The following is a 14,887-nucleotide window of genomic DNA, read 5'->3' on the forward strand; positions in this document are numbered from 1 at the left end:
GCTAGCTGACTTCAACAGTTTGTGAGGAACTTTCAGTGTGTAGCTCTGAGCTAGGACATTACCGCACAATGCTACCTTAGCCTGAACAAACTACATCCTTAGGGATTGCCACGCCCTTTGGCATGTCAACCAATCAATATCATCAATCACTCCGTCCAATCACAGAGCGCTGTTTGTGACGTCACAAACGGCCACTTTAGCAAAACCCAATCGCTTTGATTCGGTCCGGGTCATGAATTCCTAAAACTCAAAATATCTATTGATGCAGGAAGCGTTTGTTTACCAGATTGTAGGAGTTGGTCGGGTTAGGGAGGACCACTATGTATATGTAGAGACCTGAAAAATTAGATTTTCATAATAGTACCCTATTATGACCTCAATTGGTGATTACAGATTGAAATATAATAGTGTCTTAGAAACAACCTGTCGGAACCAATTATGTTTGTATGTTGAGGATTACCTGTATGTGGAATGATTCTTTAATTGGCAAAAAAAAATTACAGCAAAATATAAAGTTTTTGTGAATGACCTCTCCCCAATACAGTATATAATTATATACAGGATTTGGGTGACACCCCCAAATCGTGGTCTGAAACCACTATAACAGTTATAAATAAGGAGGGGAAATATCCCTTACAATGTAACAGCAACCACCCCATAAACCTTTTATGTGTAGATTACAAAATACTAACTTCTATTTTGGTGACTAGAATGTGAATATTTATTTAAAAATTTATCATACAGGTTTGATTTTAGGCAGCATGGAACAAATAATGTTAGAAGAGCTTTAAATTTGAGTCTATAGCAGCAAAAGATAAACAACCTTCAATGCTTCATTAAAAAAATAAAAAACACCCACACATAAGAAAAATCAGAAATCAACAGGTCATTTTGCTTCGTCAATCTATTCATATTGGAATTGTTACTTGATCAGTTTGAATGAAGTGAAAATCCATTTCCTATTCCCACAACATGCAAACTATTCTCACCGATTTTACTACAGTTGGAAAACAGTTCATGTAAATTCATTGTTGCCTTTTGTTTTTCAAAAATGAAAACCATTAACTACCCTCTCTTCAAGGCCTGTGGGTAGTACTTGAGGAAGATCCGATGGGCAATCTTGTAGGTGTCTCCCTGAGGCTTGGTTGGATAGTTTCTGCCGTTGTAAATGAATCCCTTTTCTATCTGGAACACCGCCTGGTTGAAGGTGTCCTGGTTGAACGGCTGTCCACTTTCCAGACACTCTACCAGGGTGTGAACAAAGAGACCCCATCGTTGGGCGTAATAGTCCTCAATGAGGCCTCCCCACTCTTTGCTGGCATAATCAAGGATCTCACCACTGGGACCCCAGAGAGTGAGCTGGTTTCTGGCATTCATGTCAAAGAGCTGTGCATCCTTCTCATCTAGAGCAAAGGATCGAGCCTGGTCCAGCCATGTCCCCAAGAGGAAGTTGCTGTGGCTACTAAGCAAACGATTGAGCTCTGGCAAGAGGTCGTACAGCAGAACACCTCCTGCAGTCAGTAGTTCTGATAAATTTTGTTTGTGGAAGGCATCCGTGATATCTTTGTAAAAGGACGTCGTCATGACTTGTAGAACCTGCCGAGTCAAGTCTACTAGGTCATACTGGAACGTCTCCTTGGACATGTGAGATGGAGCTGCTTCAATAATCAGTTTCCAAGCTTTGTATAAGTCAGCTGGATCATACCAATCATCAACGTTCATGTGTAGGGAAGGCCGGCGCACGAGTGGGCTGTGGTTGTGGTTTCGGTAATGTGGCACCGTGCAGTTGTAGACGCTGGAAAACAGGAGCCTCCATGCAGCGCTCAGATTCTCTTCTGTGCTTCCGTAGCGACGCGCCGCATACAGCGACACCCACTTGGACAAGTTGACCGGCTCCTTGCGCCAAGCCAACTCACTCATCAACTCGTATATCACAGGATTCTGTTCAATGCCTTCGGGCGTCATGCCTATGCCCACCATGGTGGAATTTGGGAAATGTAAGGCTTTAAAGGGTCCAGAATTGATGCTCTCCACTGTGCCAAAGAATCCACTGTTGCCCCCAAAGTTTTGAAGCATGCACCAAATGAAGGGCTGTCCATAGAAAGACTCTGTGTAGGAGAAAATTGGCTCGGTTTCTGCAAACAGGTCCAACACAATCATTCTCCCGAGGGGTACTCCGTGCAACAGGGCCTGAATCTGGGCTGGTTTCCAGAATGTCGCATCGCTGAAGAACAACCAACCTTGCATCAGCCAAACTGCCTGAGGATCAACTGGGCAGAAAAAGAGAGGTTTGGATGATCGGTAAGAAGAACAACGTGGATGGTGTTGAGTGTTTGCGGCCCTAGTTTTTTTAGCTATTGGCATGACTTTTTCTTTTATGCTGGTTTGGAGCGCCTGAGACTTAAAGTTTGCAATTCGAGTCAGTTACAAACGCTCACCTTTGGTCATTGAGGCAAAGACAGATCGACTGACTGCAGACAGGTAAGCTGGATCAGAGGAGGGCGGGGTCATCTCGTTGAAGGTGTCCGTGTTGTAGATGTGATCTGTGCCAAAGTGCTTCACCACCTGGGACAAATACATCGAACCGATCCGGAGAAAAAGTAGGTCCAGAGGGTCTAACATGTAGGAGCATGAATAGCTGCAGTTGAAGTGAGCCCAAGGACCCAGTCTGGATACATTGGCTCTTGGAAACAACCTGAAGCACAAAAAACACACCAGTCATCCAAATGGTTTGATTCAAAGATGTTCTAACAGTAGAACTACCAAACTAACCACATCAATTACCATAAATAATAAGATAAATAGTTTGTCACTCTATCGCGGAATTTTGTAAATCGCTTGTGGTTCCTGGAACGCATTAACTGCGAGAAACGAGGGGTCACTGAATAGCAGCCGTACTCAGTTTGGCATCTGATTTCAACAGGGGTAATAAGAAAATATTGTGATTTCTTAACAGCACATCCTGTTTAGGGTCACGGGGGCCCCAGCTGACATTTGGTGGGAGGCAGGGTACACCCTGGGCCAGTCACCAATTTATCACAGGGCCACATGAATGTTAAACAACCAATCCCTCTCAAATTCATGCCTATCGGAAATTCAGTCACCAATTCAACTACATTGCATGTGTTTTGGTGGTGGGAGGTAGTAGAACCTGAAGAGAAGCCACAAAGACCTGGGGAGGACATGAGAACTCTTTGGGACGTCCCGGGCACAATCACGTTGGGACAAGATTGACGCAGAATAAGGTGTTGGGCGAAACGAACGCCCCTCATGGATGTAAACTTTATATTTGTAGTGCTGACTGTAGATCAGTTTTATGCAGAACTCATGTTCTGGTAGTTGGACCATGTTTCTCAAAAAGATGAATGATAAAATACAAAGCAGAGGAAAATCTTTTCCCTTCATTTGACAAATTGTGTGAATTGGGATACAACAGCACAAATACTATCGCAAAACACTATTAAGAAAATCATGGTTCCTTGACCACAATTCAGTTTGAAGAAGTCACAGCCCCACCTAGAGGGCCAACCCATCACAACCAGGGTTTGGATACTGAGGTCAAACTACTTGTAACCAAATGGACTTCTATGAGTCCAGTTTATTCAGTTTATACAACACAGATAACTACCACGGCTTTAAACTGATTTTCATAAACTAAAAATTAACAATCTTTTACATGCAAGTATCGTCCACTTATCAGACGACCAGTGGTTTGAGCATCATTCCATCCAGTTTACATCCCATGCTTTGTAGAGCGAGATACTCAATGCCAACATGCTTCCTGGGCACCATAAGATGTGGATACTCAGTCTGTAGACTGTCTGGTGAAGTAATAAATTAAAAAGGAAAGGGATACTAGGGGAGAAAAATTCCTTGGAGGATGACATATGATCAAACCTAAAGCTGCTGAGGAAAGCTAAAAGTAAGTACTGTAAAACTGTGATTCATGTCAGCACTAATGACATCCAACTATGCAAATTAGAAGTCATGAATATCAACATTGAGTTGGTTTTCAGCTTTTCTGTGTAGTTTTCTCTGATCCCCGCTGCTCAATCCAAACAGTTAAAATATGTTCAGCCAAAAATCTCAATTCAACCACTGGCTGCTGAGGTGAAACAAAAGGGGGGCTCCATAGATATTTGGCAGACATTCTGGAGAAAAACTAGTCTTATTAGGAGAGACCGTATCCAACCTACTCTTGATGGTGTAGCTCTTCTTTCTAGAAAAGTGATTCTAGGAAATGATTTTATCAATATTCAATCAAAGGTATTAAGGACCACAGATCAGTTTGGGGGGACATCTGGGCGCTGAATGACATGAATTAAAAAAGGAAGAATAAAGGACCTTTAATCTTTAAAAGGCATGGATGTGGATCTTCTTACTCTTACTTTAAATATTATAATGTGTATCAATCTAAACAATACAGCAACATGTCTCTAAATACAGCAACATAGTCACCTGAGGATTCCTTTGGGAATGTTCCCGGAGAACGCTGGCAACACGGGCAGCATGCCGAAGGACCTCATTCGCTCCAAGATTTTAAACTGGATGGTAAGAATTCTGACGTGAGAAGCTTCATCCCACAGCAGGTCATTCAGTGAATCCATTACCAAACATTTCAAATACAAAAATGAATCACAAATAATTTAAAATCAAATAAAACATATATAAAACATTTAAATCAGAAATATGTCCATTTTTGATATCTAGTAAAATGGTCTGGCAAGTTTTATTTGTCTTTTGCATTAAGGTAATGTTATTGCTTTTTGTGTGATTATCAGATTATATCAAAAAGTTCCATGACATTGAGTGGATGTCCTGTTCTATCACTGGAGAACATTTTTTTCCTAAAACAGATTGTCGTCAGACCAAAACGTGCATCACATAACAAACGTTTTGTAGTACTGTAGGTGGGGCTGGCATAAGAAATGCCCAGTTTCTACTAAGTAGTGTTAGACATAGTGGATGAACAAGGATGTGTGATTACCTGGAGACTGAGCTGGTTCACATGCCAGGACTGTGGCAGAGGTCCAGCAAACCGGAAGATATTTCCCATTCGATTCCACGCGAGAAACGCTGGGCCAGAGAAGAAGTCCTCAATCTCCGTCTGGTTCAACCCAAGAGCTCGAAAAACCTAAACGAACCAAGGTTTTTATCTATTAGCAGACATTGAGAAACACACACACACACACACACACACACACACACACATGACCGACCTCTTGCCACAGAGCCTCCTGGCCAGTGAAAGCCAGTGGCAGATTGATTCCGTTGAGGGCCATCCAGTCGATCTCTCGCTCCCATCTTGGCCAGTCCCACCAAACAGAGGTGTAGCTAAAGGTGCAGACGTTCTGGTAATACCGGAATCTGCAGGCAAACACACATTTAAATTCAGGTGGCATCAAAAATACTTTCTGCAGTTTTAGAGGTGTTGCTTTTTTTAAATTATGTAATGATCAACAGACATTAAGTCATAGTTTTTAAGCTTTCTTTAGTTTACCTATCCTAACCCACACAATGTATATGCACACACACACACACACACACACACACACACAGTAATCTATCAGGCATTTGAGCTCTGACATGCCCAGCTTTACCTCATCGTGGATTTTCAGTACATAGTCACGTGATGGCGTACACGCCTTCTATTGGCTGACAGCGTATGGAAGTGCGTTGCGTTGCGCGACTCTCGGAACGCAGCGCATTTCCATGTATTAAAGAAACAATTAAAAGCGCTTTAAACAATATATACAGTGGGATTACTGTATATACAGCGGTCCCTCGCTTCTCGCGGTTAACGCATTCCAGAACCACCCGCAAATAGCAAAATTCCACGATAGAGCCACAAACTATTTGTTATTATTTATGGTAATTTAAACGTTTCTGAAACCCCCCCCCATTCAGATATTAAACTACCTTCTATCTGTATTACCTTTAAAACACTCTGATGGACTGTTTAAAGCACTTTTGTATTAAAGAAGTGTTTCTTTAATACAAGGCAGTGTGCTGCCAGCTATGGATACTCAACATGTTGTTGACACTTCAAAACGGAGACATATGTTAATAAAAGACTTCGATGAAGCTAACAATGTCCTTTTGACATTAAAAGTTATAACTCGTTAGGAGCAGCTTAACCATTAACTTATAGTCATGGGAAAATTATAGTGCTTGTCTTGGCATGGCTTTTACATGGCATAGCTGGGGTGAGCTGATGCGGGTCTAATGCTAAACAGATCATTGAAAAGAAGGGTCAATGAAAGGGGCCAACCATAATGCTCACAGTAAACAATGAAAAATAATGTGTTCACAATGTTTCACTTCACGCCCCTGTGCTGAGCCGTGTTGTGTTGTAAAAGAAGTGGAGGGGTTATATACCCCCTACGACTGCCATCATACAATTCAAATTGAACGTATCATGGCACCCTCTCTACGACGGTTTTATAGTCTTGCCCAGAAATAATTTGTGTCTTATTCAAAGAACATTCACAGTCAGCAAAACCTTTGCTGCAGTCAGAATCAGAAAGTCTATAATATATATTTTCACTTCAGCACCAAGGTCTTCAGGGTTGGTAATGAGTCCCTACAGCTGTTGAAATTAATTTGGAAATTTCTTTTGATGGTACCTCTGGACAGCTAGTGGAATTACGGTCTGGATAAAAAGAGATGCCAATCTCCAAAATCACATACATTTCTGAAACTTACAGTCTCACTCACTTGCACGGTCACAGTTTATTCGCATTACAGGTTTGACAGAGGGTCACAAAGTAGAGGCAAAACTCCAAATTAATTTTAAAAATGATCACAATCTTGTACAAAGACAAATACTAGGCATGAATTTGGATTTTTGTCATGAAATATATTAAATTCTGTTCATTTTGACATTAATTTCCTTCCAGTTTTAAGAGATGCCAACTTATGATTGGAGGACAAGACTTTGACTCCTCAATTCAGAAGGGGGTGGGATGTATCTACTAGACATCCAAAAAAAAAAAAAAGTCTTGCACCGTTAAATAAATTGAAAAATCCATAATCAGCATCCCCTGCCTCTTTAGCCCCAAAGAAAACCTAATAACATTTAAAACAACAAGGGGCAATAATCAGGGCTGCCCGCATCAGTCACAAACGCTTGTAGGCTCTAAGTTGAGTCTTGCAGGTAGGACAGGTGTGCTTGGCGTCTTTCAGTTGTTCCACATAGAATGGGATCAGATAGTAACCTAAAGCAAAGCCAAAGACGCAGAGTCCTGTGCAGAGCAGGTAGGTGAGTAGTCCACCTTGGACAGGACCATTTGACAACACATAGGACAGAGAACCTGGACGGGACCGTCTCCAAACAGGATGGTCGCAACAACTTGAGCATTTGCCATCATTCCTGAGCAACAGACTGCAACGTGGTCAGTAACCAAAAGATTTGTAATAACTCACAGCTCAAAATAAAAGAAAATAAGAAAAAACTTTTCAAAAATTCTCCATGATCATACACCACTGCGTGTTTCTCCACCAGAGATCATGAACAGATGAAGGCTGCTCCACCCGATCTTCTTCTTCTTTTCCTTTCGGCTTTTCCCTTCAGGGGTCGCCACAGCGAATCAATTTCCTCCATCTAGCCCTGTCCTTTGAATCCTCTTCACTCACACCAACTATCTTCATGTCTTCCCTCATTACATCCATAAACCTCCTCTTTGGTCTTCCTCTAGGTCTCCTGCCTGGCGGTTCAAAACTCAGCATCCTTCTACCAATATATTCACTATCTCTCCTCTGGACATGTCCAAACCATCTCAGTCTGGCCTCTCTGACTTTATCTCCAGAACCTCTAACATGTGCTGTCCCTCTGATGGACTCATTCCTGATCCTATCCATCCTGGTCACTCCCAGAGAGAACCTCAGCATCTTCATCTCTGCTACCTCCAGCTCTGTCTCCTGTCTTTTCCTCAGTGACACTGTCTCTAGACCAAACAACATCGCTGGTCTCACCACAGTTTTGTACACCTTTCCTTTCATTTTAGCTGAAACTCTTCTATCACACATCACACCTGACACTTTCCTCCACCCGTTCCATCCTGCCTGGACACGCTTCTTCACCTCTTTTCCACACTCTCCATTGCTCTGGACTGTTGAGCCTAAGTACTTCAAATCCTCCACCTTCTTGATCTCTTCTCCCTGTAACCTCACTCTTCCACTTGGGTCCCTCTCATTCACACACATGTACTCTGTCTTACTGCGGCTAACCTTCATTCCTCTCCTTTCCAGGACAAACCTCCACCTCTCTAGCTTCTCCTCCACCTGTTCCCTGCTCTCACTGCAGATCACAATGTCATCTGCAAACATCATAGTCCATGGAGATTCCTGTCTAACCTGGTCTGTCAGCCTGTCCATCACCATAGCAACAAGAAGGGGCTCAGAGCTGATCCCTGATGCAGTCCCACCTCCACCTTGAACTCCTCTGTCACACCTACAGCACACCTCACCACTGTCTTACAGTCCTCATACATGTCCTGCACCGCTCTAACATACTTCTCTGCCACTCCAGACTTCCTCATACAATACCACAGTTCCTCTCTGGGCACCCTGTCATCAGCTTTCTCCAGATCTACAAAAACACAATGCAGCTCCCTCTGGCCTTCTCTGTACTTCTCTATCAACATCCTCAGAGCAAATACTGTATCTGTAGTACTCTTTTTTGGCATGAAACCATACTGCTGCTCACAAATGCTCACTTCTGCCCTTAGTCTAGCTTCCACTACTCTCTCCCATAACTTCATTGTATGGCTCATCAACTTTATTCCTCTGTAGTTGCCACAACTCTGCACATCTCCCTTGTTCTTAAAAATGGGCACCAGCACACTTCTCCTCCATTCCTCAGGCATCTTCTCACTATCTAAGATCCTGTTGAACAACCCAGTCAGAAACTCTACTGCCACCTCTCCTAGACACTTCCAAACCTCTACAGGTATATCATCAGGACCAACTGCCTTTCCACTCTTCATCCTCTTCAATGCCCTCCTCACTTCATCCTGACTAATCTTTGCTACATCCTGGTCCACAACAGTCACCTCTTCTAGTCTTTGTTCTCTCTCATTTTCCACGTTCATCAACTCTTCAAAGTACTCTTTCCATCTTCCCATCACACTACTGGCACCTGTCAATAGACTTCCATCCCTATCTTTAATCACCCTAACCTGCTGCACGTCCTTCCCATCTCTATCTCTCTGTCTTGCCAACCGGTATAGATCAGTCTCTCCCTCCTTACTGTCCAACCTAGCATACAAGTCATCATAAGCTTCTTGTTTGGCCTTTGCTACCTCTACTTTCACCTTACGCTGCATCTCCCTGTACTCCTGTCTACTCTCCTCGGTCCTCTCAGTGTCCCACTTCCTCTTAGCTAACCTCTTTCTCTGTATGCACTCCTGTACCTCCTCATTCCACCACCAAGTCTCCTTATCTACTTTCCTTCCAGATGACACACCAAGTACTCTCCTACCTGTCTCCCTGATCACATTAGCTGTAGTTGTCCAGTCATCTAGAAGCACCTCCTGCCCACCCAGAGCCTGTATTAACTCCCTCCTAAAAGTCATGCAACACTCTTCCTTTTTCAGCTTCCACCATTTCGTCTTCTGCTCTGCCTTTGTCCTCTTGATCTTCCTCACCACCAGAGTCATCCTACACACCACCATCCTATGCTGTTTGGCTACACTCTCACCTACCACTACTTTACAGTCACTGATCTCTTTCAGGTTACACCGTCTACACCAGATGTAGTCTACCTGTGTGCTCCTACCGCCACTCTTATAGGTCACTCTATGTTCCTGCCTCTTCTGGAAGAAAGTATTCACTACAGCCATTTCCATCCTTTTTGCAAAGTCAACTACCATCTGTCCTTCTGCGTTCCTCTCCTGGATACCAAACCTGCCCATCACATCCTCATCCCCTCTGTTTCCTGCACCAACATGTCCATTGAAGTCTGCTCCAATGACAACTCTCTCACTTCTAGGCAAGCTCTGCATCACTTCATCAAAGTCCGACCAGAATTTCTCCTTCTCCTCCAGCTCACATCCTACCTGTGGAGCATACCCACTAACAACATTGAACATCACACCTTCTATTTCTAGCTTCAGACTCATCACTCTATCCGACACTCTTTTTACCTCCAGGACATTCCTAACAAACTCCTCCTTCAAGATAACTCCTACTCCATTTCTCTTCCCATCTACACCATGATAGAACAACTTGAACCCTGCTCCTAAACTTCTAGCCTTGCTACCTTTCCACCTGGTCTCCTGGACACACAGTATGTCTACCTTCCTTCTCTGCATCATGTCAACCAACTCTCTACCTTTTCCTGTCATAGTTCCAACATTCAACGTCCCTACTCTCAGTCCTATACTCTTGGTGTTTCTCTTCTCTTTCTTCGTGCGAACGCACTTTCCTCCTCTCCTTCTTCGACCAACAGTAATCCAATTTCCACCGGCGCCCTGTAGGTCAACAGCGCCGATGGCGGTCGTTGTTAACCCGGGCCTCGACCGATCCGGTATGGAAGTCATAGGTTTGATTCGCATCTTTGATTTGGCAAAAGTTTTACGCCGGATGCCCTTCCTGACGCAACCCTCTGTATTTATCCGGGCTTGGGACCGGCACAATAAGACACTGGCTTGTGTCCTCTTGCGGCTACCCGATAATGGAGGTGAAAAAAGCATAAAGTTAAGTGATAAACTATCGATGGCAAACTGTACAGGAATCCTGAAATCACATAGTGGCTGAGTCAAGGTGATGAAAACATCTCAGGGATCAGATCAGATTGATAGATCAATCAATCAATCTTTCCTTGATGCATGCTGTGAGAGGATGTGAAGAAGTGAAAGGAGAGTAGTGTCTGAGCTATTTTTAGACTGTTTTTCACTAATTTGGCCTGGTTTTTTTTCCACTTTTCAGTTTAAAAAAATAGTTTAATCACAGTTACATTTAGTACTTTTTGCCTCCCAAATGAGCAGCGCGCTGTTGATTTTCTTTATAGCTTTGAGAAGCTGATCCAGTGTGGTGATACAGAGCACCTTCACTCTGTCTTTTGAGAAGAAGTATTACAAGAACAAGAATGGTGCAAAAAAATATAAAAAAACACAAATGCAGAGTGCAAAAAGAGCAAAACCAAGACTCAAATACACAAAACAAACACACTAAAATAACACACTAAAATACACAATAAACATACAGTAACATACGTAAGTAGAAAATTTTATAAGTAGAGACGCGTTTTCCATGCAAATGCCCTAATCCGTTCCAAGCCCCCCAAAATTCAGACATGTTTTATAAAGCATCAAAATGCATCAAAACATGTAACAAATACATGTTACGATTAGATTATTACACAATAAATGAGAGTTGTGCATAACGTAAAAAACAAAGAATAAAGAATAAAAATATTGGTCATTTACCTTTCAACTGCTGTCCTCATTGTTTTTTGCCCTCTTTGGTTCATGCCCTCTTGCCCCACCATGAACAACAGAGTGAATTCCAGTCCTCCTCCTGAACTTCTCCAACCACCCACACGATGCCTTAAACTCCTTAAACTTCCTTTTGTTTTAATAACGTGGTGATTGTAGATGCATTACGGCCATATTCTTTGGAGAGATCAACCAAACGCATCCCTTTTTCAGGCTTTTCTATCATCTCTTGATTTGTTTGTACGGACAAAAAAACTCTTTTCTACGTCTTTTCCTCTTTTCTCCGTCACTTTCTTGGGCTCCCTAGTGAATACTCTAAAAGTTAATATATTTATCTGAAACTATCAGAACAAGTCATGGGTCAAGGGTTGAATGACAAGGACGCTGCATAGACACCTATGCAGCGTCCTTAGCCAATGAGGAGGTTCCTCTTAGCCAATGGGATGCCAGGATGCTAGGTAATAGCCAATGGCAAAGCTGCGAGTATCAGCCCATACTGTATTTTACCTTTTGTAACTCGAAATGTCTTCGTAACTAGAGGTAATATTTTCCTGTTTAGGCGTTTTTCGTAAGTAGAAAATTTAGTAAGTTGAGACATTCTTAAGTAGAGGTACCACTGTATATATAAAACTGCTGAAACTACAAAAACTATAAAGATATGAAGAGTCTTCTTTGGATATGCGAAGACTGTATGAAGACTCCAGAGGAGTTGAGGAGGTTGACGGCTTTGGGAACAAAGGTAGCTTTCCTCCTCTGTGCCCTGCAGCCGGGGAAATGGAGAGGAGTGTAGAGCGTGCGAGGAGTCCTGCATGATTTTATTGGGCCAAATGGAGTTTTTAAAAAAAATTTATATACCGATTTTAATCCCCGAAGGGAAATTAGTAGCACACTCTAGTTACTTTAATGAATCATGCATATGTATGTGTCTACAGGCCCTGAGCACACACACACACACACACAGGGGTCCTGTACCCATGCAGCGGGAGGTAGAGTGGCGGGCAGCTCCTTCGTGGTGCATGATGCTGTGAGGAACCTGAGAGCAGGGGCAGGAGAACTGTTGTCAGTGTACTTCAGCAGGTGACACTGAGGCTGGGTGGATTTGTAGTCATCGGTGTAGAGGATGAATAGCAGAGGTGAGAGCACGCAGCCCTGAGGGGAGCCAGTCGAGGTGTGTCGGAGGTTGGAGAGGTTGCTGTTGGTTTGAACTCTCTGTGACCTGTTACTTAGAAAGTCAAGGATCCACCAGGTGAGTTGGTGTCTTCGTGATTCTGGTCCTGGTGAATAAAGCATCGGGGTTCCCCACAAGACAAAGTGAGGTCCGTCACAATCAGAGAATATAAACTGCTATGTTTGACGAAGACAAAACGGCTTCGAAAGTGAGAGACATGGACAGATGTGAAGACCAGAGCTAACTCGGCTAGCGGCCCCAAGTTCAGGGTAGACAGAAGATGACAGCGTGAGGTTTTCAAAAGAGATGATTCACATTTAGAGGTGGGGAGGGGAAAATTCCTCAACTCATTCTCATGAATAAAGCTATTTTTAGTTTAATTTAAACGGGATTTTGAGTGAACAATAACAAATATAAGTCAGTTTGGTCAGTTTAATCAGAGCTTTTTCTTCAGTCTGTCTGATATTAATGTTACACTCAATTTATTACGTCCTGCTTCAAAGCGGTGATGTGTTGTAATGTCAGTGTTGGTGTGTTCATTCGTTAGTCCACCAAATATCTTCACAGCCGTTCAGATAGAAAGATGAAACAAAAAGCACATGACTCAGGCAGCAAAGGGGATGAAAATGAGATGACCTTGACCATGAGAAAACTAGGTCAAGGTCAAAGTTTCACTTTTATATCTTTTTAGGTTCACACCTCTGAAACCTAACGAGATATAATCACAAAACAAAAAAACTTTTTCAGGAAGCCAGAGTCAGAAAAATGTGAAGGTCAGGATAAAATTTTGAATGGAGTGGTGTCGCAGGATGTTAGTCTCTGACTGCATGGGTTTTTGTTTGTATTGTTTTACACATCTACTTCCCCTCATCTTTAATGTATACTATTTGCAAAGTCAATGTATTGGTCTTACATCTTATTGAGATGTAATGTGTTTTTTGTACATCACTGTTAATACATACGTTTAAGCTGATTTTCAGCTCACAAGTTGTGCTGTGGGGGCTTCTGTCGGGCCCCCTGACCCGTGTCGTGCTCCCTGACCCCTGTCGGGCCCCCTGACCCGTGTCGTGCTCCCTGACCCCTGTTGGGCACCCTGACCCGCGTTGGGCTCACTGACCCGTGTTGGGCACCCTGACCCGTGTTGGGCTCACTGACCCGCGTTGGGCACCTTGACCAGTGTTGGGCACCCTGACCCGGGTTGGGCTCACTGACCTGTGCGGGCTGCTGATGCGCAGGACGCCGCTGACCGCGGGCAGGGGTCGCGGGAGATCCAACTGGTCTCCGAACCAGGAAACGTGGCAGTTACAGAAGTACTTCAGGTAGTTGTAGACGCCGGAAGCCGCGGCCACGCCGGTGCTGCCGGTCACGACCACCTGGTTGTTCCTCGTGGACCTGAGCTCACACACATCCAGGCTGTCGTTGGAGAGGCTCCGGTCCACGGACACCACGAACTCCGAGGCTCTGCTGCCGAGGAGGCGCGTCAGCAGCCCGGCCACAGCTCTGCCCTGATCCTGGTCGCTGGCGCGGGGCTGCAGGCGGTCCAGAGCGGGGAACCCCCACCCGACCGACACGATGGAGGCCAGCAGACCGAGCAGAAGCAGCTTCCAGCCCCCGCGGGAGAACATCCTGACCCCCACCCGGACGAAGACGCTGTCCCCCTGAAGCCCACGTTTATAAACAACCTGATCTCTCCATTGGCAGAGAACCAGGAAGCGTTGGTCCGCTGAGGCTGCTGTCCAATCAGAGAGCGTGCTGCCGTCTCCCTTCGAACGCACAGCCAATCAGAAGGCGCAGCGTCGGTGCGAGGAGTTCACGTGGGAAACCGTGTTGTCACGTGATTGGTCGGTCCTGATTTACAGGTTTAAACCTTATGAAATGTCATAAAACCTGAACTGTGGCTGATGGAGGGAAACAAAGTTCAAACTTCTTGTAATAAAAATGACACTCATGTATTGACTCAGAAGCTTTGACTCACGGTTCTCAGAAATGCTGTGCAGTGGTGAAAATACACACACACACACACACACACACACACACACACACACACACACACACACACACGCACACACACACACACACACACACACACACACACACACACACACACACGGTTTAAACATAAAAACATCAAGTCACACAAGCTTCACAGATAATAACACTAAGTGGAATGTTACGTATGAACACACACACACACACACACACACACACACACTTCACCAGTCATGTGATTGTTTTGTCTGTACAATTCTTCATAACAGGCCTTTCTTTGCCAGTCTCCATT

At 43.9% G+C, this 14,887-nt stretch overlaps 1 protein-coding gene across 2 annotated transcripts; it reads right to left on the minus strand.

Moving 5' to 3' along the window:
- Positions 1-471: 471 nt before the first annotated feature.
- On the minus strand, positions 472-14,352 carry naglu (N-acetylglucosaminidase, alpha). 2 transcript variants are annotated; one of them, XM_068306260.1, is made up of 6 exons: positions 13,819-14,352; positions 5,220-5,367; positions 4,988-5,134; positions 4,459-4,544; positions 2,439-2,695; positions 472-2,270 (listed from the first exon to the last, which is right to left on the minus strand). In XM_068306260.1, the coding sequence occupies exons 1-6, from the start codon at positions 14,229-14,231 to the stop codon at positions 1,066-1,068; spliced, it is 2,256 nt and encodes a 751-aa protein (XP_068162361.1). In that variant the 5' UTR covers positions 14,232-14,352; the 3' UTR covers positions 472-1,065. The 2 variants fall into 2 exon arrangements, with proteins under 2 accessions (XP_068162361.1, XP_068162362.1); XM_068306261.1 differs by lacking the exon at positions 13,819-14,352 and adding an exon at positions 11,430-12,130.
- Between the last annotated feature and the right edge of the window lie 535 nt (positions 14,353-14,887).

This window comes from Antennarius striatus, chromosome 21, assembly GCF_040054535.1.
Source record: "Antennarius striatus isolate MH-2024 chromosome 21, ASM4005453v1, whole genome shotgun sequence".
NCBI lineage: Eukaryota > Metazoa > Chordata > Actinopteri > Lophiiformes > Antennariidae > Antennarius > Antennarius striatus.